The following is a 27,435-nucleotide window of genomic DNA, read 5'->3' as shown; positions in this document are numbered from 1 at the left end:
CTTTATGACCCTGAGGGGATCGTAAAACACTTTCCATTCCGCTCCGACGGGAGGACATCGGGCGGATTCTCCGTCCCACAGGCGGCCAATGGGGTTTCCCATTGCTGGCCACCCCATTCCTCGGGAAACAACCGAGCGTTAGTGCGCTGCCGGCTGGGCGGCGGTTCCCGCTGACAGAGAATCCCACAGATAGTCTCTCAAGCGGAGAATCCAGCCCTACACATTTTATTGCTGCTTGTCCCTTGATGTGAAGCACCATCACCTCCGTTGGGATGAGTGGATGCAGTCATGGCATACCCCTGCTGGTCCTCTGTTGCTTCCCCTTGTAATGTGCCTCCTTCTCTGAAAAAGGTCTTTCCTGATATCCCCTTGATCAAATAAATTGCTAACACCCCAATCAAGGCCACAATTCCCGCTGGGTGGTGGGCGCAATCCAGATCTCAATCCACATGAATTACCCCGAGCCAGAGTCTCCAGGCGTCAGATTCGCTCCACTTGGAGCTCTGCTGTTTATTGCTAACAAGTGGGAGCTGCATTTAAACAGTGCCTCAGCATTCACTCCCAGTCAAACCAGGAGGATGGCACCTTGGATACCTGCTTTATGGATACAGACCTGGGCAGGTTTCTGGACGCTGTGGAGTAGAGGCAGGGTTAATCATACCCCCGAGTGGGGAGGTACTCCCATAGCAATGTGATTAATCCCACCTGGGATACAGTGGTAACTGCAGTTAGTGACAGCAGCATGACAAGGAGACCGACACCAATGTCGGAAGAAGATGTATGACAAGCTCGTCTCTTCCTGGCATTCGTCTCACCTGCCACTCCTGGATACTCCCCCTTAATCCACTCACAGCCACCTCGCACCCTGCCAACACTCGACCTCCCAGTATCTTCCCCAGAACCACCCCCTCCCCTGCCCCAGCAACTCTTCACAACCCCCTTCTGCCTAGGCACATTGCCCACACATGCCTCCTGCTGTAGACAGCTGCCCAGCCAGAAGATCGGCTCACAATGTCCTCTTTTTGTCCCTGCAGGAGAGGATAACGCACAACGATAGGGCAGGGCGGGGGTGGGGGATTCCCCCTTGTTGCAAGCCCTCACCCCCAATGATGAAAGGGCACTGGAGCTCACGGGGGTGGCCAAGGAGAGAGCAGTGACTGACAACGAGGGTGGCCTGCACCAGGGAAGGGAGGATCCACTCTCCCTTCATCCAGAAGACCTGTCTCAAGTGAGTTGTTGATGCCCCACAAAATTAATCTTTCCCTTTCGTTGGCGACATGTCCATTGCCTCGCAGAATCACCATCTGATGAGGCCGGGCTTTCTGGAGTCGTATCTCCCCCACCGCCCAAGACAACACCTCAGAGGAGAGCCCTGAGGAGGACACTGGCTATTCGACACGGCTTTCACCCACACCTTCCACCAGCGCAGAGACACATGTCTTGGTGGGCAAGATTAGCAGACAGGTTTCTGGGTCACTATCTGGTGAGCACCACACAACTGCTGATGCACATCAGGTGGAGGCAGGGACTTCCAAGGGAGAGGGCAGTCAGAGATCTGCTGGATCCCAGGAGTCAGCTGGCCCCCAGCCAGATGCCGAGCCTCTGGTGAAGTTTCTCCCTGAGCTGCTGGAGATGCAAAGGCAGAGCCGTGAAATCCAGGAGCGGGTTTTAGTGACATTCCTGCAATTACAAGACTGATTGGAGACATCCCAAAGGCTTCAAATGCAGGAAATGGTGCTGACATGGTGTGGCACCCAGGCCAACACTGCAAGGGTGGCAACCACAGTGGAAAGCTTGGGGCCTGATGTCCGAGCCAAGAGTGCTGAGGCATTGCTCAGTCTGTGACAACCATGGCTGAGGGCCATGACAGCATGTCCCAGTCACTGACAGACATGTCCCAGACACAGGTAGACATTGCGTTTTTAAAAAATTTTAGAGTACCCAATTCATCTTTTCCAATTAAGGGGCAATTTAGCGTGGCCAATCCACCTATCCTGCATATCTTTGGGTTGTGGGGGCGAAACCCACGCAAACACGGGGAGAATGTGCAAACTTCACACGGACAGTGACCGAGAGCCGGGATCGAACCTGTGACCTCAGCATCGTGAGGCCGCAGTACCAACCCATTGCGCCACTGTGCTGCCCACACAGGTAGACATTACTGAAGCACTCAAGAGCTTGGTTCAATCACAGAGGACCATCTCTGAGGGCTTCTTCACCATGCTGCAGACAATGATGGACCTCCAAATGACTCGGAAGGCCTCTGGAGCTCATTCCAGTCGCTCATCCATCCCATGGCGTATCCCAGGGGCACCCTGCAGGAGCTGGAAGTGCTGGATTCTATCCCAGGGCCTTCCACCAAGGAGGCTTAGGTAGTCTCCAGCTCTTCTGATTCCTCCCCTTCCTGACACCGGTGTTCTTCGGGGCATCAGGCAGAACAGGGTGGCACGGGGACACCAGTGACATCTCTAAGTCGGCCAGGGCCCTCTAGGTCCAGGTTCTCCAGAGGATGACCACTAAGAGCATCAAAGGCCACAGGGCATGGAAGGCAGCAGGCCACTTCCATCTCTGATGTGTATCCTGGGGAGACACCTTAATATAGCACAAGACTACGAAAGATTAAGAAATGAAAGGAGAACAGAGTGGCCAGGTGTGAGGTTAGTAATCATAGTTAGGGAATGGATAATTGTCACAATAAAATATGTCACATCTGAAACATGCAATGCCTCTGTCATTTAACACTTTCCAACAGGGTGGGCCATTCTCCACATCTGGACTCGGATCCTCCTACAGGTCCCCCCAAGAGACACCACCAGTGAGAGGCCATGAAACCCACAGTGATGGACATCCTGGAATGAAAGCCCATCATTCACCAGACACAGACTTGCCCCTACTCAGGTCCAAATGAAAGTGTCCCCGGCCCACATGCAGGCATGAGGCCAGGAGTCAGTGCGCTGTCAGCAGGAAGACAAGAGTCAGCCATAACCAGAACCTGAGGAGCACCACAGTTTTCCTCACAGCACGTGGTCATCACGCTTCTGCCTTTAATAGTGATCGGCTGACACAGCCATCGCAGGCCCATCACCCTGATGTGATGTCAAATAGACTCTTGGGCGAGGGAGAACTGGGTTCGGGGAAGGGGGATTGGGTTCGGAAAGGAGAACTGGGTTCCACCCAGAACCCCTTGTCCTTATAATCTGGGAGGCTGACCACCCGTCACCTTGCCCGACATCCTGAGCCACCTCAGATATCTGCTGCCCATTACATATCATCGCCTCAACAGCCACGATCACTGCCCCATGGCCCCTCATTGACGGCCATGGTTCCGTTCGGCGGTTCAGCCCATTCACTTCAGCTGCTATGGGGTTCCTGATGTGCTCCAGCACATGGACGCCCATGTGAACCTGATGGCTCCTGAATCCACCAGTGCCATCATTTGGTCGGTGCGGCAATGCACATTGCTTGGCCCGTGACCCTCATTCCTTGCCGATGAGGGATTCTTGGATTCTTCCCCTGACCCAAACTTGGAGTGTGAGGCAGCTGAGAGTGGTGAAACATTAATGATCATGGTCAGTTGGTTGGACGAGCATAACTTACTGAACTGTTGAGAGGGCACGAGGACTATCAGAGGCAAAGACGTGAGATACAACTATGCACGGTGGATACTCAGGCTTGGACAACCCGCAATCTTAATGCTGTCATGCCATCACACTCAATGCAGCTGGGCAGCCCCTGCATGACCTGTGACTTTAAACCAATGATGGCAACCCTCCCCGGCCCTTAATGTGACCATCCCACCTTCTTTCTCTGAGTGACATCCAGCGAGCCACTTGTGCTGGCAATCGTCGCTCTGCATACTCACTCCTGCCAAGATCGGGAGCCCTGAAACCCAGGCCGTTGACAGCAATACAAAGGAGATTGTGCTTAGCCCTCTGGCGCTAATCCAGAGATTTAAACATTGACCGCAGGACGGTCCTCAGTGAGGGATCCCTGCACTTTAATGTCTGAGTGTTGCCAGCTGCCTTATTGGTGATAATGCATATACAGTGCAGGCACATTGTTCAGGTATCAGAGGTTGCAAGACACCCAGTCTGGATTGTTCTCAGACTGGGCACCTGCTCTTTTGAGGAAGCACTTCAGAGTTTATGGATCGTCAAGTGCTACCACAAGTAACAAAGTTAATCCCTTCTTTGAGATAGCCTTCAGCTGTCAAACAAGAGCCTTGTCACAGTCAATGGCGAGTAAAATGGACTTTAAACAAGAATGTACAAACTGGTAGTGCTGCTTTGGCTGAGTGAAAGTGCATTTGAAGTTGGGTGGAAACAGGGAGTTAGGTGGAACTGGGAGAAACTGGCAGCTGAAGCTACAAGGGAGAGAACTGACTGGTAAGTCTCCAGGGAGCATAGTCAGAGAGAAGTGTTCCAGACACCGGTGCCTCTGGGGAGTAGAGTCGGCGAGAGGAGTTCCGGACACCTGTGAGTAAACAGAATAACTGATCTGAGATCAAATAAATTCGAAAAAATGTGACGTCGCCAGAAAGCGGTGACTTGATTGGCTAGTAGGGAATCTGCACTCAACTTGAAACTAAAACATTGTTAAAATAATTAAACCTAATTAATTACTTCCTAAATTACTAATTCCAGTAAATTACTTACTAGAAGGTTCTCTAAACCAAAGGCAGGCAAAAAAAGAGTTAAAAAAAAACTAATTAATTGATTACTTTAACTTATATAGCTTAATCTTTCATTAAAAAAAGGGAGTAAATAAGGGGCCTAGTCATTGGTTTGTTATGTTGTAGGTGTAACATAAGCGGCTTCCTTGTGGTGCACTTGACAAAGGAAGGTTCAGACGTGGAGATAACTTCAACACGTTTATTAAACTATTTACACTTCTATTACTCGGGTTCGACACTACTGCTAATCCTACTCTAGCTACCCAGACTGACTAACCAGTTGCTGCAATCCACGTGGTGGGAGTGATATTGAATCAACCCTGTGCCTCTACTCACTGACTGTCTCCACTGGAAAGAGGCAGATTATGTGTGTGGTGTCCTTTATATATGGGTTGGTGTAATGCCCTCCTGTGGTTGTGTCACCTCTGTGTGTATCGTGAATGACCATTGGTCGTGTCCTATCTAACTGATCTATTGGTTGAGTGTGTGTGTGATGTTTCTGGTGCTCCCTCCAGTGTCTAGCTAGCCTATATGCATTTACATTGATGCACATCACCACAGTCATGGCAGAAGAAGTCGTACCCGTGATATGCTCCTCTCTGTGTTATGTGGCAGATATTGGAAGTTCCAGTTGTCCCTGGTGGCCACGTGTGCAGCAAGTGTGTCCAACTGCAGCTACTGGCTAACCACATTTCAGAGCTGGAGCTGAGGATGGATTCACAATGGAGCATCCGCAATGCTGAGCAGGTCATGGATAGCACGTTCAGTAAGGTGGTCACGTTGAAAGTGAGGATTGAAAAGGCAAAGAGGGCATGAGTGACCACCAGGCAGAGTAGAGGTAGGCAGCTAGTGCAGGAGTCCTCTGTGGCGGGGGGGGGGGGGGGGGGGGGGGGGTGGAGTGGCCATACAGAAGAAAAGTGTGGCAGCCACTTCATGGCACTGCTGGTGGATCTGCGCAAGATAGGAGGGGGAAGAATGGCAGGGCTATCGTGGTTGGGGATTTCAATTGTTAGGGGAACAGATAGACGCTAATGTGGCTGTCAACGTGACTCTAGGATGGTGTGTTGCCTCCCTGGTGCCAGGGTCCAGTATGTCACTGAATGGCTGCAGGGTATCCGAAGGGGAAGGTGAAAGGACAGGGGTCGTGGTACATGTTGGTACCAATGACATAGGTAGAAAGAGGGATGAAGTCTTGCATCAGAAATTCCATAGGGCAGCACGGTGGCCCAGTGGTTAGCACTGCTGCCTACAGCGCTGAGGACCCAGGTTTGATCCTGACCCCGGGTCACTGTCTGTGTGGAATTTGCACATTCTCCCCGTGTCTGTGAGTTTCACCCCCACAACCCAAAGATGTGCAGAGTAGATGGATTGGCCACACTAAATTGCCCCTTAATTGGAAAAAAAATAATTGGGTACTCTAAATTTATTTTTAAAAAGGAATTTGGGTTGTAATCTCTGGATTGCTCCCAGTGCCACGTACTAGTGAGTATAGGAATAGGAGAATAGCACAGATGAATGCGTGGCTTAAGAGTTGGTGCAGGAGGGAGGGTTTTACACTCCTGGACCACTAGGACCATATCTGGGAAAGGTAGCACCTGTACACGCGGGACGGTCTACATCTGAACCAGAGTGGGACTAACATCCTCACTAGTGGGTTTGCTAGTGCTGTTGGGAAGAGTTTAAACTAATTCGACAGGGCGAGGGGACGCAGACTGTTAGCAGAATGGGGACAAGCATAACATAGAAAAGCAATCAAGTCAGAGGGAGCGGAGGTAAGTTTCAGGAGAGTAAGACAAGGCTAGATGGCCTCTCCTTTAATTCCTGGAGTATTACAGGTAGAACATGGAATTATGATATAGTACCCATCACGGAGACTTAGTTGAGGGAGGGGCAGGATTGGCAGCTCAACATCCTGGGATACAGAAACTTCAAGAGGGATAGGGGAGGGGGCAAAAGAGGGGGAGGCATTGCACTATTAGTTAAGGAGTCAATTACTGCAGTAAGGAGAGATGATATCTTGGGGGGTGGCGTTAAATGAAGCTTTTGAGTAGAATTTAGGAATAAAAAATGGACAGCCACATTGCTAGGTGTTTATTATAGACCCCCAGATAGTCAGCGGCAAATTGAGGGACAAATGTGTGCGCAATTTGCAGAAGTGTGTAAAAATAATAATAGGGTAATTATAGTGTGTGATTTCAACTTTCCCAACATTAACTGGGATAGTCATTGTGTTCAGGGCTTAGAGGGAGCAGAGTTTGTAAAATGTATACAAGAGAACATTTTGCCTCAATATGTGAAGGGTCCAACAAGGGATGGTGCAGTGCCAGATGTAATTCTGGCGAATGAAGCTGGACAGGCGGTTGATGTGATGGTGGGGGAGCGTTTGATAGCGACCACAACATGGTACAATTTAAGTTTGTTATGGACAAGGAAATAGACAAATTGCAGTAAAAGGTCTTGGATTGGGGAGAACAGACTTTAGTAAAATAAGGCAGAATTTGGCCAAGGTAGATTGGAACAAGTTACTGTTGAGGAGATCTACAGAAGTGGAGTGGGGGGTGTTGAAAGAGGAAATGGGGAGGGTACAGGCCCAACACATTCCCCCTAGGGTAATAGGGAGGACTAACAAGCCCAAAGAACTATGGATGACCAGAGATATTCAGGATACAATGAAAAGGAAGAGAGAGGCTTTTAATAAGTACAAGGGGAGCAAATCAACAGAGGCATTAGTGGAGTACAGAAAGTGCAGGATGGAGCTTAAGAAAGTAATTAGGAGAGCAAAGAGGGAATAAAAGAAATCTCTAGCTGGTAAAAGTGGGGAAAGTCAAATATATTCTGTAAGTATATCAATGGGGAGAGGATACCCAGGGAACCCATTCAGGACCAAGGGGGGAATCTGTGGTTGGAGCCAGAGGACATTGGTAGGGTGTTAAATGAATATTTTACATCTGTCTTCACGCAAGAGAATGAGGAGGCAGATATGGAAATCGGGGTGAGAGACTGTGAGGTTATTCAGCAAGTTGTCATAGGGAGGAACAAGGTATTGGAGGTGTTGACAGGCTTAAAAGTGGAGAAATCTCCAGGTCTGGACGAATTGTGTCCCAGGTTGCTGTCGGAGGTGAGGGAGGAGATTGCAGGGGCCGTGACCCAAATTTGTAATTCTTCTCTGGCCACGGGGAAGGTGTCAGAGGACTGGAGAATCGCAAATGTGGTCCCACTATTTAACATAGGCTGTAGGGATAAGCCAGGGAACGACAGGCCAGTGAGTCTCACGTCAGTGGTGGGGGAACAAATGGAGAACTCAACTTGGAGAGGCAAGGTTTTATCAGGAATAGTCAGCATGGCTTTGTCAGAGGGAGGTCATTGATTGAGCTTTTTGAGCATGTGACTAAGTGTGCAGATGAGGGTAGTGGAGTTGATATAGTTTAAAATTCAAAAAGCGTGTTATAGGCCAGTTAGCTAAACGTCGGTAGCAGGGAAGATGCTGGAATCTATCATCAGGGAAGAAATAGCGAGGCATTTGGATGGAAATTGTCCCATTGGGCAGACGCAGCATGGGTTCATAAAGGGCAGGTCATGCCTAACTAATTTAGTGGAATTTTTTGAGGACATTACCAGTGCGGTAGATAACGGGGAGCCAATGTGGTATATCTGGATTTCCAGAAAGCTTTTGACAAGGTGCCACACAAAAGGTTGCTGCATAAGATAAAGATGCATGGCATTAAGGGTAAAGTAGTAGCATGGATAGGGGATTGGTTAATTAATAGAAAGCAAAATGTGGGGATTAATGGGTGTTTCTCTGGTTGGCAATCAGTAGCTTGTGGTGTCCCTCAGGGATCAGTGTTGGGCCCACAATTGTTCACAATTTACATAGATGATTTGGAGTTGGGGACCAAGGGCAATATGTCCAAGTTTGCAGACGACACTAAGATGAGTGGTAAAGCAAAAAGTGCAGAGGATACCGGATGTCTGCAGAGGGATTTGGATGGTTAAGTGAATGGACTAGGGTCTGGCAGATGGAATACAATGTTGACTGAGGTTATCTATTTTGGTAGGAATAACAGCAAAAAGGATTATTATTTAAATGATAAAATATTAAAACATGCTGCTGTGCAGAGAGACCTGGGCGTGCTGGTGCATGAGTCGCAAAAAGTTGGTTTACAGGTGCAACAGGTGATTAAGAAGGCAAATGAAGTTTTGTCCTTCATTGCTAGAGGGATGGAGTTTAAGACTAGGGAGGTTATGCTACAACTGTATACGGTGTTAATGAGGCCACACCTGGAGTATTGTGTTCAGTTTTGGTCTCCTTACCTGAGAAAGGACGTACTGGCGCTGGAGGGTGTGCAGAGGAGATTCACTAGGTTAATCCCAGAGCTGAAGGGATGGATTACAAGGAGAGGTTGAGTAGACTGGGACTGTACTCGTTGGAATTTAGAAGGATGCGAGGGGATCTTATAGAAACATATAAAATTATGAAGGGAATAGATAGGGTAGATGTGGGCAGGTTGTTTCCACTGGTGGGTGAAAGCAGAACTAGGGTGCATAGCCTCAAAATAAGGGGAAGTAGATTTAGGACTGAGTTTAGGAGGAACTTCTTCGCCTAAAGGGTTGTGAATCTATGGAATTCCTTGCCTAGTGAAGCAATTGAGGCTCCTTCATTAAATGTTTTTAAGATAAAGATAGATAGTTTTTTGAAAGACAAAGGGATTAAGGGTTATGGTGTTCGGGCCGGAAAGTGGAGCTGAGTCCATAAAAGACCAGCCATGATCTCATTGAATGGTGGAGCAGGCTCGAGGGGCCAGATGGCCTACTCCTGCTCCTAGTTCTTATGTTCTTCTGTTTTTTTACATGGATTTCAGCAAAGTATTTGACAATTTCCCACGTGGGAGACTATAAAGAAGGCAAATGCACATGGGATACAGGGGAACTTGATGAGGTGGATTCAAAGCTGGCTGAACTGTAGCAGACAGAGGGTGATGATAGGTGGCTGCTTTAGTGACTGGAAGCCAGTGTCCAGTGGTGTACCAGAGGGATCTGTGCTCAGTCCCCTATTATTCATCATTTATTTAGATGACTATATGGGAGGTAGAATCATCAGTACATTTGTGGATGACAAAAAGATAGGTCGGGTGGTTGACAATGAGGCGGAGAGTCTTGGGTTACAGGAAGATATAGACAGGATGGTCAAATGGGCAGAAAAGTGGCAGTTGGAATTTAATCCTGACAAATGTGAAGTGTTGAACTTTGGAAGGAGCAATTTGACAAGGAAATATTCAATGAATGGCACCACACTGGGAAGTCCTGAGGAACAAAGAAACCTTGGCGTTTTTGTAAACAAATCTCTGAGGGTAGAAGGGCAGGTTAATAGGGTGGTGAAATGGCATATGGTACACATGTCTTTATCAATCGAGGCATAGATTACAAAAGCAAGGAAGTCATGTTGGAATTATGTAGAACATTGGTGAAGCAACAGCTGGAGTACTGTGTGCAGTTCTGGTCGCCACATTATAGGAAGGATGTGATTGCGCTGGAGCGGGTGCAGAGGCGTTTCACGAGGATGTTGCCTGGGATGAAACATTTAAGTTATGAAGAGAGGTTGGATAGGCTTGGGTTGTTTTCGCTGGAGCAGAGGAGACTGAGGGGTGACCTGTTCGAGGTATATAAGATTATGAGGGGCATGGACATGGTGGATAGGGAGCAGATGTTCCCCTTAGTTGAAGGGCTGGTTACAAGGTGACACAAGTTCAAGATGAGGGGCGGGAGGTGATGGGGGGATTTGAGGAAAAAACTTTTACCCAGTGGGTGGTGACTGTCTGGAATGCACCATGTGGGAGGGTGGTAGAGCGGGTTGCCTCACAGCCTTTAAAAAGTACCTGGATGAGCACTTGGCACACCTTAACATCCGAGGCTATGGGCCAAGTGCTACCAAATGGGATTAGGATTGGCAGATCAGGGGCTGGATTCCACGATTTGAAGACTAGGTGCTGACGCCGGCGGAGGAACAGTGGTGTTTTACGCCAGAAAAAATGGTGCAAAAGCTGCACCGATCCTCCGTCCGGTGGGGGGCTAGCAACCATTGTCATCCGGCTTTACCTGCGGATACGGCCGGATAATTGCCTGGTCCGTGGCCGCGCATGCGCACAGTGGTAGCCTGCAGCAGCCGCGCCATGCAACATTGCGCCGGTCGCATGCGGATCCGGCCTGCCACATACTGTCCCCCAGTAACCTCCCTCGCCACCCCTGGACCACCACCCAGACCACGCTAAAGCCTCCCCTGCATGTGGAACGGCTCCCGCCTGACTGTGTTGGCGCTGGGCTCAGTCCGCAGCAGCCACACCGGGTTCATGAAAATAAATAGCATGGGTGACCCATGCCGTCGGGAGCTCAGCCCATTGGGGGCGGAGCATCGGGGGAGGGCCTCAGGTGACATCCTGAGGCCATCCATACGACGTGCGGTGTACTCTTTGAGTATGCCGTTTCTGAGGAGGCAGAGCATTGAAAAAGTGGCGCCGCCCCTGATTTCGCCGCAAACGGTGACTCTCCGGTCGATCGCCGAACGCGATTTCGCCGTCGGTGACCGGGGAATCCCGCCCCAGGTGTCTTTCATGTGGCGGTGCCAAAGGGCCTTTTCTGCATTGTATTTTTCTGTGATTCAGTAAAAACGTCATGGAGAATGGAATGCTTCCCCAAGAGACAAGCTTTAGCATGTTTCTGTCCTGAGGGTAGAATTTAGGACAGACAGGATACAGCTATGGTTTGTCCTGTTATGGGTGTTCACATGAAATAAAATTGGCTTCAAGGCTTCACAGACGAAAGTTCCCCCACAGCCCAGAGGCCATCCCTGACCTAGCCCCCTCCAGGCCCCCAACCTCCAGCTCTCTTGAAGAACTCCCCCAAAGCACCTGGCCTGCAATTTCTGTGCCCTTGTGCTGTCTGAACATAAGTAGAGAGTGGGGTCCTAACCTCCTTGCTCCCACTCAGAATCCATGAAGCCTGATTGCCGCTTTCGTGGAGCAGTGCTGGATGATGCCTGCGTGACCTCTCGCTGGGGAGGTGGGTGATTCCCGGGAGCCCACTGCGTTCAACATTAGCCTCGCTAATGAGATTGAAATGAATGCAAATGAGGTGTGATCAGGTTCTCGCCCTTTCTAGGCGAGATCCTGGTCACGCCGGCAGGTGCAAGCGGAAGCATCGGAAACTGTTTGGCATCCGGCGCAAATCCCATTTTGGGGCACTTCCATTGTTCACCCGACAGAACGGGATTTGCACCAGTTGCAACATGGCCAGAGAATCACCTCCTAATTGTCAGCAGTTGGGCGAGATACCAGAAGATTAACCTTATGTCAGCAAGTAGTTAACACCTTTCGAATAGCAGGAAACCGAGAAAATTCCCAGGGAAAAAACCTAAAATAAAAAGTTGGGCTGGCCCGGCCTGGAACAATATAATAGTACCCATTTACTCATAGAGGTTACATATGCATTGTAAAATAGATTTATTGACAGAAATGAAAATGAATCATCACGTAAAGGACATCTTATTCTGGTAAAGGGCAGTTTATCTCATTCCCAGGTTTATAAATGGAAAAGACAATTAAAGAATTGGTGACACAATGATGTCAACATTTAACAGCTTATTAAAAAAATAAAATATCACTGTGCAAGTTATTGTAGCTCACACTGTCAAAGGTGTAACATCTGTTGCAGCAGGAACTTCCCGGCAGTCAATATATCACCTCGATACTGAAAATTGACTTAGTGATCAAAAATAGATGAAAAATGGAAAAAGTTTTGCCTGAATAACTGACTATCCTGTGTCGATTTCACAATTCACAAAATAAGGGGGAAAAGCCTTATAAAATTCAATCATATACCCAACTACTTGGCCAGTTTAAAAGGTATAAACAACATTTAGATGGTTTTGGGCAAATAACCTGTAAGTGTTCAGGGAAGCTGAATGGATCTTTAATGAATAAATATAAAATAATATACAATGAAATATGTACAGACATGGGATGAGAATTCATTGATTAAAATGGAAACAAAAAAAGAATCAACCTTAAGGACATTTGGATGATATATCTGTGCATTAATGAGGGGATACTGCACTTTCAGCAGTGCCACCATTTTGCAGATGGGACATTAAGCAAAGGATCCATCTGCCTGCTCATGTAAATGTGAAAGATCCCATACTATTCAAAGAAGAGTAGAGGTTATCTCTGATTCCTTCCTCGGTGGCACGGTAGAACAGTGATTAGCACTGTTGCTTCACAGCGCCAGGGACCCCGGTTCGATTCCCGGCTTGGGTCACTGTTTATGCGGAGTCTACACGTTCTCCCCGTGTCTGTGTGAGTTTCCTCCGGGTGCTCCGGATTCCTCCCACAAGTCCCGAAAGACGTGCTTGTTAGGTGAATTGGGCATTGTGAATTCTCCCTAGGACAATAGGCGCCGGAATGTGGCGACTAGGAGATTTTCACAGTAACTTCATTGCATTGTTAATGTATGCCTACTTGTGACAATAATAAAGATTATTATAATTACAGTTTCCACATTGGCTTCTGTGCTTGCTGGCACTAGCAAGTAGTGACTATAACTCCTAAGTTGGCTGTAAACCACTTTGGGTTGTCCTGCGGTCATTAAAAGTACTGTATCAATGCAAGTTGTTTATTTGCTTATTTGGAACAAGTTTCTTTGTCCTTGTATGATTAGTGAGGCGACTTTTTATAACATTTTTAGGTAGATTTTGACTTTGTGCACTCGTGTGAAATGAGTGATAATGAATTGTCGACCTGTTTTACATCCCACAGGCAAAGTATTTATCATGTAGTTCATTCTTCAACAAAAATCTAAGAACAACAGGAACTTTCATTTACACTGGAGCTGATTATTTTAACACGTATTGTAAATACGAAATGGAGACAATTTCTGAATAGCAAGGATACACTACTGAAAAGGTAGTGATATATAGTAATATATGAACATATGAAAATAATAAATAGGAAATATCAATCCAGCCTGTCTCACGTTCTGCATCACAATACATATAATTCGCCACCCAACCAGAACTACAGAATCTTGTGGGAGAGGCCAACAAAAAATAAAAGGAAAGGTCATACAGGGAAACTAACCTGGACATTTTCTGTCCAATTCCATTGGATGGTCAGACTAGTCTAAGAGAGCACATTAGCCCTGACTTAAGTTACAGGATATTAACTGGATTAATACTATCCTGTACTGCATCTAGGTAAGACTTTGGAACTCGCTTGTGGAGGGAACATTCTTCTCTTTGGTACTGGGAAGGAATTCAACAGTTTAGTTTGCTGTTCACAGTACAATCTTCAAAATGCTGTCTAACATTTCAAAAAAGTGTTTGAACTGAATTATGGAACTTACACAGCAGTGCCATTAGTTTCTAGCTGGCTGTGTTGTAAAGTTGCATATTAATTTTTTTTTACATTTTTTCCAGAAACAATGCCAACAAGCCATGAAAAGAGTGACTGTACAGAGAATCAACAAGGATTTCTGCTCTGACAGAATTGTGGAATTTTCATGAGAACAATGGCAAAAGCCTCAAAAATCAACTATTTGATTCTGCAGCAATGTTGTCTCATATGTGACATGATGTAACATAAAGGGAACATCAACATGGCATCAAAGGTCTCATGTTTATATATTTTGACAGTTGTTTGCTGGGCAAGTGCTCTTTGGTACTTCAGTGCAACTCGTCCCTCATCCTCTTACGTTGGGCACAGCTCGTTTGCACGTGTTGCAAGTGAGAGAAAAAATTTCAGCTTTACTAACATTCGAACTCGGTCACTGAATCCACATAATTTTAACTACCTTATTAATGAGCCTAACAAATGTGAGGAATTTAGCCCATTCTTAGTGATTCTTGTAAGCACAACACACAAAGAGTTTGATGCACGACAAGCCATCAGGGAAACATGGGGAGATGAAAACAACTTCAAAGGAATATTAGTGATCACTTTATTTCTGCTTGGAAGAAACACGGACAATGTTTTGAATGAGATGGTGGAACAGGAGAGTCAGATTTTTCATGACATAATTGTGGAGGACTTCCTGGATTCTTACCATAACCTTACCCTGAAAACTTTAATGGGTGTGAAGTGGATCGCCAACTTCTGTTCAAAAGCAAAGTATGTCATGAAGACTGATAGCGATATTTTTGTTAATATGGACAATTTGATCTATAAATTACTCAAGCCAAACACAAAGCCCCGGAGAAGGTATTTTACTGGCTATGTTATTCATGGAGGACCTATAAGGGACATTCGCAGCAAGTGGTATATGTCCAGAGATTTATACCCTGACAACAATTACCCGCCATTCTGTTCAGGCACAGGGTATGTATTTTCTACAGACGTAGCTGAAGCTATTTACAAGACATCGCTTCATACTAGAATGCTGCATCTTGAGGATGTCTATGTTGGACTATGCCTGCGGAAACTTGGTATTCATCCCTTTCAGAATAGTGGTTTCAATCATTGGAAGGTTTCATACAGCCTGTGCAGGTATCGTAGACTAATTACAGTGCACCAGATATCGCCTGAAGAAATGCAGAGGATTTGGAATGAGATGTCAAGCAAAAAACATCTTCGATGCTAAGCATACTAAAATAACATATAATTGATTTACAAAAACTTCTACTTACCACTCAATCTCCAATCAACAATCTGTGTTAATTCACTATGAAAGGTAGTGAACATTTTTTGTGTCAGAAATGTAGCTTAAACTGCTCATTATGGCACCCACTGTCACAGGTATAAATATTGAATAGTTTAAGCTAAGTTAATGACTACAATTACTATCATAAACAGTAATTAATTGAAATGCACTTGTTTGTACGACTGTATATTTTGAGTAAAATAGGTGTATGTTTTAGTTCATTCAAAATTGATTGTGTATTGACATATAAGGTATCAAGGAATTGACAGTACAATTGCTAAAAGTGATATTTATTATACATTTATTGCTTATATAATTGTGTTACTTGCTTAAGGGGAATGTGCAAGATTTTCAACTTAAATTTGCCTTTTGGTATTTAAGTATTTCGTATAAATTAGATCAAATAAGTAAAACACAGACCAGAAAAGATGGATAAAAGGTACAGTTTAGTTTAGGATTACAGAACACAAATAAAGTGGCACTGGTCAAATCATCCAGTGCAGTGTGATCTGCTAGCTTCATAATATTTCTTTCTTTCATTATGATAGGCATTACCATTTTTTTTAAGAAGGCTGCATCTGGTTACCTTGAATGCATTGCCATACCTGCCTTACAGCAGGTACTGGGTATAGTTCTGCTAAAATATATCAGATTATAATTTGATACGGTAAATAAAAAGTTTGTACTTCAATACATTTGGTTTTAGTGACATATTTAGTTATCGTAAATAGTGTGAAAACAAATGTCTTTTTAAGTGTGAATTGGGTATCAGACAATTGAGTAATTTTAATAGTTATATTGTCTATAAATATTGAGCGCATTAACTTTGACCAACATTAAAATTGTGCTGACAATTTATTTATGGTTTAGCTGAGAACTCGGACATGTGCGACCATGTGTTTGGTCTGTCATGTCAAATTGAGGACAGTTTGAATGATTCAAACTTGAAATTAAAATTATCAATTGACATTCAAATACATAAGAGACACTTATGTGTTTGCGCATACAAAAGCGAGAAGAATTGAATACGCTACCAATATTATACCATTATTGTCTCCTCTATCAAGCTGTCCAAAACTGAGAGCGCAGATTTAATGTTTCAATAAATAACCATCCAGTAACATTTCAGGAAATCAAAAGTGTTCAAAGTAAGGTGTGGTTGAATTGTGATTTTGAGTTTGAGTGAATCTTTTTGCCATGTGAGCTATATTAGATTCAAATGCAAAAACTGGAGTTGAACAAATGTAGAATTAACTGAACACCGATTGTTATAAAATGGTATATGTTCACGGAACACTGTAAGCCTCCAATCAGTATTCATTTTCTCAAATGTAAAATAGAGTTGTTATGGTTATGCACTGTTTTAAAAGAGAAACAAACTGAAAATGTCCACCGAACGTTTTCTTCTGTGTTAAATTTAAGAAATCACATAAAGTTGATTTGGCTGCAAGTGGTTTGTTTAATACCTATAATTTAGGTTGTATAAATTCAATTCTCTGGTGAAGTAATCCTTCACATACTTATTTTAATTCTATTTTTTTAATTGACAATACTAATTAATTTCTGGGGGATGAGCCTGCACAATTTAAAATTAAAGTTTTAGTGAAGAGTTTTGATGTGATTGGCATATATAAATCGGTTGCAAATTCACTTGCTCGTGAATGCGCCAGCCCTAGCTTTCTCTGGTGTATTGAATGGATGACTAATGGCAAAATGCTCCAATGTCATGGAATTTTGTATCTTTCAATGCCTACCGTGGGGCTCTGTTAAAGCACAGCCCGTAGAGAAGCAGAGTAATTCAGACGGCAAATCCCAGATTTCCACATTTAACCGCGCACATGCATACTCCAGAAATTGTTGTTTGATTTACTCCATGATAATGAGTGCAGACAGCCTCACTGTTTTTCAAAAACAAACTGAATATACAAAATAGAATGAATATTTAATCTTTAAGGGGGAATTATGATTAATTATGGTATAACGTGTTCAGAAATGGTGCCTTGCATTATGAGAAAAGGCTTGTAAAATGTAATGTGTTTTAATTGGCCAAAAGATAATTGAGGGAGGGATGATCCAGCTTTATTCTTAAAATGCTAAAAAGAAATGCAAGCATAAGTGGATAAACATATGTAAACTGCGGATGTAGAACGTAAAATGACAAATCTACAGCAAGATGAGAAACTAGATATGTTTTTCAGTACAAAGTAGCAGATTATACATTGCTGCAATGGTTTAAAGGAAATGTTGATGAGTATCTAGTTAACCCTTAGTGCCTTTGGTTATATAACTTGTCTTGGCAGTGATTGCCTCATTTGTTGAGTGGTAGGAGTTGATTTTTCAGTGCAAACAAAATCATGGCCTAGAAATCTAACGATGCAACCTTCATTTTTCAAGCTGAGTAACAGGAACTGCTGGGTCCAATAGAGTGTACTTATTTAATTCACAGCCTAATTCCTGTTTTAGGTTTGGTTTGCGACTGACCACAGCACACACCATGCATACTGTGGCTAACTCAGAGTAACCACGCCAGAGGTCCTTAAAGGGATAACTGGAGGCTACCACCCAAAAGACAAGTTTGAAGCTTTGTATCTAAGAGAGGTGGACGAGTGTTGTTCATGGCTTTATATGCACACCATAGGCTGGTGCAAGCTTGTGCAGCTCCCAGCCCTGTCACACATTTACCTCTCCTAACATTTATGCCCTTGGCCTGCATCCCAGCTAGCCAATTTCACTCCTCGCTCTTCTATCTCCATGCTCACATCTGTCTCCAAAACCAAGAGAAACAATATTACCAAGAGATCGAAGAGATCCGTTTGCCCTGATCCTGCCATCAATCTCTTGAGGCATGAGTGCTACACCCATATCACACTTTGATAGTTTATGGGCTCATATATTGCATAAACGTGCATAATTCATGATGAGGCAAAATCTTGGGAATTGAAGCTTACAAATGAGAGGGGGAGGGCACTCAAGAATAACATTTAAAAGTTCAATAATAATATAAAAATAAAGTAATTCTGGGTGGCAGAGTGGTTAGCACTGCTACCTACAGCACTGAGGACCCGGGTTCGATCCTGGCCCCAGGTCACTGTCTATGTGGTGTTTGCACATTCTCCCCGTGCCTGCATGGGTTTCACTCCCACAATCCAAAGATGTGCAGGTTAGGTGGATTGACCACGCTAACTTGCCCCTTAATCGGAAAAGAAAAATTCAGTACTCTAAATTTATTTTTAAAATAAAGTAATTAAAAACGACCTTGTCCTAAACAACAACCAAGTGATGGTGAAAGTAATAAATCAGAAGTAAAAATGTTAAAACTTCCCAATTTAAGAATCTTGAGTGCTTATTACAATAATGCTCAAGTTATGGATTTACCACTTTTAACTTCAGTTTGGAGAAAAGATTTTATTTTGCCTACTGTTCCCAATTTTGGCCATCTTTAATCACAGAATCATAGAATGTTTTGGTATAAATTGGGCCTGTTATACCCATTTTGGTGCTAGTATCACACCAGACCTTATCCTTTCTAATTTCATTTCCCTGCTTTTTCCCTGCACCTTAAAGCTGGGGTATGTCAGTGAAAAAATATGCAGCAGATGCTCATCTTTTTCTTAGCTGAAGAAGATATTTATTTTCCTCTGTATTTACTTGCAGCTATTAGCTTACATAGAATCTAAATACAGAAGCTATATTCCATGAGCCACCACCAAAGTATCCCATTCCATCTGACCCTTATCCCTTTATTTCCTTTTCCCTTATCTATCCACCGAGTCTTCCCTTAAATGAGTGAATGTTCTAACCAGATCCTGTGACAGTGAGTTCTGCAATCCTACCACTCTCTTGTGCAAAGAAATTTCTCCTAACTTCTTTCTGATCTGTTAGTGACTGCCCATAATGTTTTAGTCTTCCCTAGACTCTGGGAACGGGAGAATTGCAGACATTACACCTTTGTTCAAAAATGTTTGTCAGGATAAGCCCAGTAATTACAGACCAGCCAGTTCAAATTCAGTGGTTGTAAAGGTTCCAGAAATTATTATTCAGGACAGAATTAGTAGTCACATGGAAATATATGGCTTGATTGGGAAGAGTCAGCATGGATTGCCAAAAGAGAAATCCTGTGGCACTAACTAGCTGAAGTTTTTGAAGACGTAACAGAAAGGGCCAATGAGGGTAAAGCTGGTGATGTGGCCTACATGGACTTTCAAAAGGCATTTGATACAATGCAACCAACAGGACTTGTGAGAAAAATCATCGCTCATGGAATAAAAGTGACAGTAGCAATGTCAATAGAAAATTGGCTGAGTAATAGGAAACAGCCTCACGGTCAATGGATATTTTTCAAGCTGGAGGAAGGTTTGTAGTGGAGTTCCCCAGGGGTCAGTGTATATATATTAATGATCTAGATCTTGGTGTGAAGGCAACAATTTCAAAGTTTGTAGATGATATAAAACTTGGCCATAAACAAGTTGATGGAATGGGTAGAAAGTTGGCCGCTGAAGTTCAATGTGTAGAAGTATGAGGGGTGCATTGGAAATGGAGACAGAATTAAATAAGAGGTACAATTCTTAAGGGGGTGCAAGAGCAGAGGGACCTCTGAGCTTTATTAATAGCGGGATAGAGTACAAGGGCAAGAGGTCATGCTGAGCCTATGCAAGACACTAGTTAGACCTCAGCTGGTGCATTGCAAACAGCCCTGGGTGCCAGAGGAAGGTTGTCAACACATTGGAGAGATTGCAAAAGAGGTTTTTAAGACTGGTTCCAGGGATGAGAAAATTCTGTTCTGAGGATTTGTTGAGGTTGGGATTGTTCACATTGGAGAGACGAAGGCTGAAAGGAGATTTGATAGAGATGTTCAAAGTCATGATGAAACTGGTCAGAGTAGATGGGGAGAAACTGTCCCCGCTCGTAAAAGGATCGGCAACGAGAGGGCACATATTGAAAGTGAATTACAAATAGAAACAGAATCAACCTGAGCACATTATTAAACCCATTCGTCATTTTAAAGATGTCTATCAGGTCTCCTCTTATGTTCCTGATTATTGCATCATCTCGAATCCAATAGAACCCTTACAAATATTTCTTGCTCTGCCTACAGTGCTTAAGGTATGGAGCTGAGAACTGCGCACAATACGACAAATGTGGTGGAAGGCTCTATATAAATGTAATATACCTCTCTGCTCCTGCATTCTAATCCTCGAGAATTGAATCTTGGCACTTTATGGCCTTATCAATTTTATAATTTTAGCAATTCATGTATCTTTATTCACAGATCCCTTTTCTAATCTGCTGCATATAGCTTCTTACTTGATTCAACCAAATAAACCTCCCACATACCTCTATATTGAATTTAATTTGTCATTTATCCACCCACTCTTCAAGTTGATTTATATGCCTTCCTGTATTTTAACAGGGTGTTCAGAGTGTTGCTTTCATTCCCAGATGTGAAAGCATCCCAATTCAATTAACAGAAGAATCTGTAGATATCTACAGTTTAGGTAATCCGCTAAACATATCGATGAAGTTATAGCCTGGAAATGACTAAGTAGTGTTATTGTGCAAACGCTTAATATGGTTTTTTAAAAATTAAATTCCTCTCTGTGCTATTTTAGCAAAGCTATTGGCCCATTTGAAATAAAATAGATAAATATTGCAATTAAGATTGTGGCAAGAGAAATTTGATATCAGCCCATCAATAATAGCACATCAGCACAATAACATCCATGCTCATAGTTCCAGGTCTGACGCACAACTCTGAGGAAATGATTTGCTACATAATAATTGTCTGCCCTGCTCTCCATCCAACTCAAGTAACATAGCTACAATGCATAAATGTTTAGGAACTTTGTAATAGTGTTGCATATCAAATGAAATACTATGCTATGGGTAATGTCACTTCAAAAAGCCAAATCTTTATATGTTTATATACCAATTTGCAGCAGTTTTATAAAATGAGCCAGAAGACACTATGGAATGCCAGTTACAGTGAAGTTGACGGCTGCATTTATTTTCTGTACAACTAGTATTTTTTGATCTTTTGTTTTTGATTTTGCCTCCAATGTATATTAGTCAAGTCTACTGACTTTTTTAAAAAAAACAGTTCTATATGTGTTGCTTGTAATCAAAGAACACAATTAAATGAAGTATTTGTTTATTACTGGTTTCACTATGAATCAGGGTGTTTTTAGTTGCACAATATACAACATTACAGGGATGAAGAGAAGTTTTTAACAATCTCAACCTGGTGTAAAAAGAGCCATAACGGAGTTAAAATGGAGTTGTTGGGCATAATAATGGGAAAACTGCCCTAAGCGTGAAGACACCCATAGCCAAAATAAAATAGGTCATTCCAGATTCATAGTTCACAATTTAAAATAAAAAAAATTACGGTATGTGGGTGTCGCTGGCTAGACCAACATTTATTACCCATCTATAGTTGCCCTTCAGAAGGTGGTGGTGAGTAGCCTTCTTGAACGACTGCCGTCCCTGAGGTGTAGATACATCCATAGTGCTGTTGGGGAGGAAATTACAGGATTTTCGCCCAGTGGCAGTGGAAGAACAGCGATATATTTCCAAGTCTGGATGGTGAGTGACTTGGAGGGGAATCTCCAAGAGTAGTTATCCCAGGTATCTGTCATGATATTCAGATATGCAGATAATGATATACAGACAGTTCAGATATAATGAACACAGAGAACAGGACACTCTGGGGTGGTATCTCACTATAAAAGGCACAAGGCTCTCACACTCCGCCTCTTTCCACTGATGAACATCTACAGAGTGAGTCAGGATGTATTTACAGTATCATGCCTCCAGCACGTGGCTAAGAGCTACTCTGGTTCAGTCAGACAGAGTAACCACACTTAGGTTAGCAGAGAGTCGAACTCATAGAGAACTGTGCGACTGGTTCAATAAATCAGATTCAACTAACTTCAAGGTCTGGAGTATCCTTTGGTTAAAGCTGCTTCCAGTTGCAGCCTGTGTTATCCCAGAGTACATAACACGACATGCTACCAGGAGACTGCTTAATCTAGGTGGTTTACCTCAGTCCGTTCCGTGACGCCCAGCGAATGTATCCCGGCACCATGGAGAAGATTCAGGCTCCTCACCAGCTCAGGACCTCCGGCAATCTCCGGCAGGCATCCAAGCAAAAGTTTCTGCTGTACATCGAAGCTTCAGACCTCGAGGGTGCGTCTGATGCAAGGAAGATCGCGCTTCTCTCAACAGCGGGTGATCAAGCCATCAAACTCTTCAACTCTTTTCACTTCACCAAAGGCCAGGACACAATAAAGTTTCAGACCATCCTGGACAAGTTTGACAGTCACTGTGAAGTTGACACCAATGACATCTTCGAACGCTACATATTCAAACAGCGTCTACAAGGTGAAGATGAATCTTTCAACTCCTTTTTAACTAACCTCCGCCTGCTAGCGCTGTCCTGCAACTTTGGTGATATTGCTGACTCCATGATCAGAGACCAAATCATTTTTGGAGTTCACTCTGATCCTCTGCGAGAGCTGCTACTGAAAATGAAGCATATGACCCTGCCAGTCGCGATTGAAACATGCACAGTGCATGAGCACGCCAAAAATCGCTATGCCTAGTACAAATCGGCTGAAAATGAGAAACTTGCCTCCCACGAGGCAGAGAGTATCCAGGCCATCTCCCGGATGCAGCGCCTCAGCATTGATGAAAGTGGTCATTTTGCAAGCTTTTCCCGGGGCCCCATGCATGCGCGATGCGAACAGGATAACGAAGCGGCCGACACCCGGACTGCGCATGTGCGACGACGCGCGGTGTGTCAGGACGCCGATGTCATGACGTGCTCGAACTGCGGCAACGCCCACTTAAAGAAACACTGCCCTGCAAGAGGCAGGCGATGTTTAAACTGCAGGAAGCCTGGACACTATGCAGCCTTGTGCAGGTCTGCACCACCAGTCAGGGGCCAGCGCTCCCAATTCCGACGACGGCGTGTTCAGAGTGTGCAACAACGATTACAGGATTCTGATTCTGGCAGCACAATGGATCCAGAGGAAGAATGCCTGGACTCCGCCTACTGTGTGGTCATCATTACCAAATGTGAATATGCCACATCCAACTCATCACAAATTCAATCCATCCTCGCTGTGGATTCTGCGGACGAATGGCGTGCGTGATGCAGGTCAACCATTGCTCCATCCAGTTTAAGCTGGACACAGGAGCTTCTGCCAACCTCCTCTCACAGGCAGATTTCAAATGCATCAAGAAGCCCCCCAAGGACCTTCCTGCAGGCTTCTGGACTACAATGGAAATGCCATCACGGCACTGGGATCCTGCCATCTATTCATCTCCAACCAGAGCACCCATGCACGGTTACGTTTTGAAATTGTCATGCCAGACAGGGCATCCCTACTTGGCGCACATGCCTGAAAGCAGCTGAACCTCGTGCAGCGGGTTTACACAACAGCAATCTCCAATGTGGAACTTCAGGCCGGCATTGACGACATCCTCGCTCCGTATCCGGATGCATTCGACAGGATGGGCACGCTGCCATATCGATACAAGGTTATGTTACGACCTGATGTGAAGCCAGTGGTCCACGCACCACGCCAGGTCCCGGCTCCGCTGAGGGAGCGCCTGAAGGCACAGCTCAAGGATCTTCAGCAACAGGGCATCATTTCCAAGGTAACCGAACCGACTGACTGGGCAGCTCGATGGTATGTGTTAGAAAGCTTTCGGAAGAACCGTGCATCTGCATTGATCCCAAGGATCTCAATAAGAATATAATGCGTGAACACTACCTCATCCCGAAGTGGGAGGAACTCACCAGTGAGATGGCACACGCACGTTTTTTCACCAAGTTAGATGCGTCACATGGATTTTGGCAAATCCAGCTGGATGAATCCAGCAGAAGGCTCTGCCCCTTCAACACACCGTTTGGCAGATACTGCTATAATCGCATGCCGTTTGGCATTGTCTCGGCATCGGAGGTCTTCCATCGCATCATGGAGCAGATGATGGAGGGCATTGAAGGGGTTCGTGTGTACGTGGACGACATCATCATATGGTCCACGACCCCTGAAGAGCATGTTTCCCATCTCCAGCAGGTATTCCGCCGTGTCCATGGTCTGTCCATGCTAAGGCCTGAAGCTGAACATGTCCAAACGTTGCTTTGGCATGTCGACACTCAAGTTCTTAGGTGACCAGATCTCTCAGCAGGGCGTGCGCCCGGACACAGACAAGGTCAAGGCTATCGAAGCCATGAAGGTCCCTGAAGACAAGAAGGCGGTATTGCGCTTCCTGGGCATGGTCAATTTACTGGGTAAGTTCATCCCAAGCCTGGCCTCACACACCATGGCCCTACGAAACCTGGTGAAAAAGTCCACTGCCTTTGAGTGGAAGGCAGCACATCAGGCAGTGTGGTTGGAGCTGAAAGCCAAGCTCACCACTGCACCCGTCTTGGCATTTTTCAACCCAGACAGGGACACAAAGATCTCGACAGATGCGAGCCAGGATGGCATCGGTGCAGTGCTGCTTCAACGCGATGGCACTTCATCCTGAGCACCGGTAGCCTCCACATCGAGTGCCATGACACCCACCGAAACAAGGTATGTGCAAATAGAGAAGGAATGCCTGAGTCTTCTTACTGGCATTCTCATGTTTTACGACTATGACTACGGCCTGCTGACATTCACTGTCGAGATGGATCATAGGCCTCTGGTCCACATTATCCACAAGGACCTGAACGCCATGACGCCTCGGTTGCAGCGCATCCTCCTCAAACTCAGAAGGTCCCACTTTGACTTAGTGTACACGCCTGGCAAGGAGCTCATCATCGCTGATGCATTGTCCCGCTCCATCACATTGCCTAGTGAACCGCTGGAAATCATCCGGCAGATTGAATCACAGGTGCAGCTGTGTGCTAGCACCCTCCCGGCATCTGATGAGAAGGTGGTTCGAATCCACGAGGAGACAGCCAAAGACCCCCTCTTGCAGCGTGTCATGCACCACCTCGCCAATGGCTGGCAGAAAAGGCAGTGCCATCAATTTTACAATGTAATGGACGACCTGACGGTGATTGATGGTATCTCCTCAAGCTGGACCGGATTGTCATTCCACTCAGTCTCCAGAGCTTGGTGCTCCGCCAAATCCATGAGGGACACCTGGGTGTCGGGAAGTGAAGACGCAGAGCCCGGCAGGCTGTCTACTGGCCCGGTATTAGCCAGGACATCTCGAACATGGTCCTCAACTCTGCGACCTATCAAAGCTTCCAGCCAGCGCAGAGCAAGGAGACGCTCCAGCAGCATGAAATCGAGATCACCCCATGGTCCAAGGTTGGCATCGACCTCTTTTGTGCGAATGGTCGTGACTACGTGTTGATTATTGACTATTTCTCCAATTACCCTGAAGTCATGAAGCTCTCAGATCTCACATCTCGGACCGTCATCAAGGCCTATAAGGAGACGTTCTCCAGGCATGTTATCCCACTCACTGTCATGAGTGACAATGGCCTGTGCTTCAACAGCCGTGAGTGGTCTATGTTTGCCAAGTCATACCATTTCAAACATGTCACTTCCAGCCCACACTATCCGCAGTCCAATGGGAAGGTTGAAAAAGGGGAGCACATTGTGAAACAGCTCATCTGCAAGGCCGCGGATTCTGCTTCTGACATCTACCTCATGCTGCTTGCGTACAGGGCGACCCCACTGTCCACTGACATGTCACCGGCTCAAGTCCTGATGAACAGGGACTGCGGACGACACTTCCAGCCATACACTTGCCCAACCTGGATCACCTCCCGGTGCTGCAGAAGGTGCAGCAGTTCTGAACCCAGCAAAAGCAGGGCTATGATGCTCATGCCGCCCAGGGGAATCCACTTGGGTCGTGTGAAGTTCTCATTTAACCATGATTGCCAATTCCCTATTAGCAATAGCCTTCAGCGGCACAGCCAGCAGCCTCGGCTGTCGAAGGTTATGGGTGGTCAGTGGAGCAGATGAGTAGGGGCAAGGGTTGCCCCAGGAATGGGTACACATGATTCGGGGTTAGCATGGTTGTACCACGCGTGGGTGCCCCCTATCGCCACCCCACCCTCCTATGGAAGGTGCACCCTGAGGAGGGTCCGCCAACCCCTGCCGAGCACTGGAGTGGCAAGGCCAGCGCCCGCAGGCTCTTTGCCTGTGAGCAAAAATGGCTACTCACCTCCTTGGCACCTCACAGAAGCCCTTCCGCCAGGTTCACCTCTTTCAAAAAGAGTACTAATCGGCGACAGCGTCAGCACTTGCTGGGGAGCCTAATGAATGACGGGAGGCCGTTGGATATGGGGTGGCTCTCATTAATTGTATGGAAATGGGGCCCAAGTGGTGACAATTGGTTTAGCACCATGCTGCGGCAAGATCCCAATTTCGCCTATGGGAGCATCGTAAACTGTATGGCCCCTGGCGCAGTTCTCGTTTTTGGCCTCTCCCGCCATTCACCGGCCTCGTTCTGTTTGATCGAGAGCGTAATCAGGCCAGGGAATTGCGCCCTAAGTGTTGCCGTCGGGGCTGAATAGCCTGTAATTTGCGTTCCCATTGGGGGCGCTATTCGGAAAGCGGGTCAGGACATGCAAATGGGCCAGCACTCGGCCGGCGTGAATTCAGAGCAATTCCCAGCCCAGCGAGCATACTAACTTGGGCCAGATTCCGGGAAAAGCACGCGAGGTGGCCGCTGTCTTCAATGCTGAGGTGCTGCATCCGGGAGATGGCCTGCACACTCTCTGCCTCGTGGGCGGCTAGTCTCTCATTTTCAGCCGATTTGTATTGGGAATACCGAAGTTTTGCGTGCTCGTGCACTGTGCCTGTTTCAATCGCGACTGGCAGGGTCATATGCTTGATTTTCAGTAGCTGCTCTCTCAGAGGATCAGAGTGAACTACAAATACGATTTGGTCTCTGATCATGGAGTCAGCAATATCACCAAAGTTGCAGGACAGCGCTAGCAAGGGAGATTAGTTCAGAAGGCACTGAAAGATTCATCTTTACCTTGAAGACGTTGTTTGAATATATGGCGCTCGAAGATTTCATTGGTATCCACTTCACAGTGACTATCGAACTTGTCCAGGATGGTC

At 45.6% G+C, this 27,435-nt stretch overlaps 1 protein-coding gene across 3 annotated transcripts in view; it reads left to right on the top strand.

Annotated features, from left to right (window-relative positions):
* b3galt1b (UDP-Gal:betaGlcNAc beta 1,3-galactosyltransferase, polypeptide 1b) overlaps positions 1-21,518 on the top strand; it is a 150,572-nt gene extending 129,054 nt beyond the window's left edge. For 2 of the 3 annotated variants that reach the window (XM_072473741.1, XM_072473725.1), the window contains one exon: positions 14,136-21,518. In XM_072473741.1, coding sequence (XP_072329842.1) covers positions 14,315-15,295 — 981 coding nt within the window. In that variant the 5' untranslated portion in view covers positions 14,136-14,314 and the 3' untranslated portion in view covers positions 15,296-21,518. Of the gene's footprint in view, positions 1-1,034; positions 1,229-14,135 lie in introns of all 3 variants that reach the window. The other variant, XM_072473732.1, reaches the window with a different exon arrangement.
* The last annotated feature ends 5,917 nt before the right edge of the window (positions 21,519-27,435 follow it).

This window comes from Scyliorhinus torazame, chromosome 2 (assembly GCF_047496885.1).
Source record: "Scyliorhinus torazame isolate Kashiwa2021f chromosome 2, sScyTor2.1, whole genome shotgun sequence".
NCBI classification, from domain to species: domain Eukaryota; kingdom Metazoa; phylum Chordata; class Chondrichthyes; order Carcharhiniformes; family Scyliorhinidae; genus Scyliorhinus; species Scyliorhinus torazame.
Note: the sequence above shows the minus strand (reverse complement) of the source record. Positions and strands in the feature narration are given on the sequence as shown.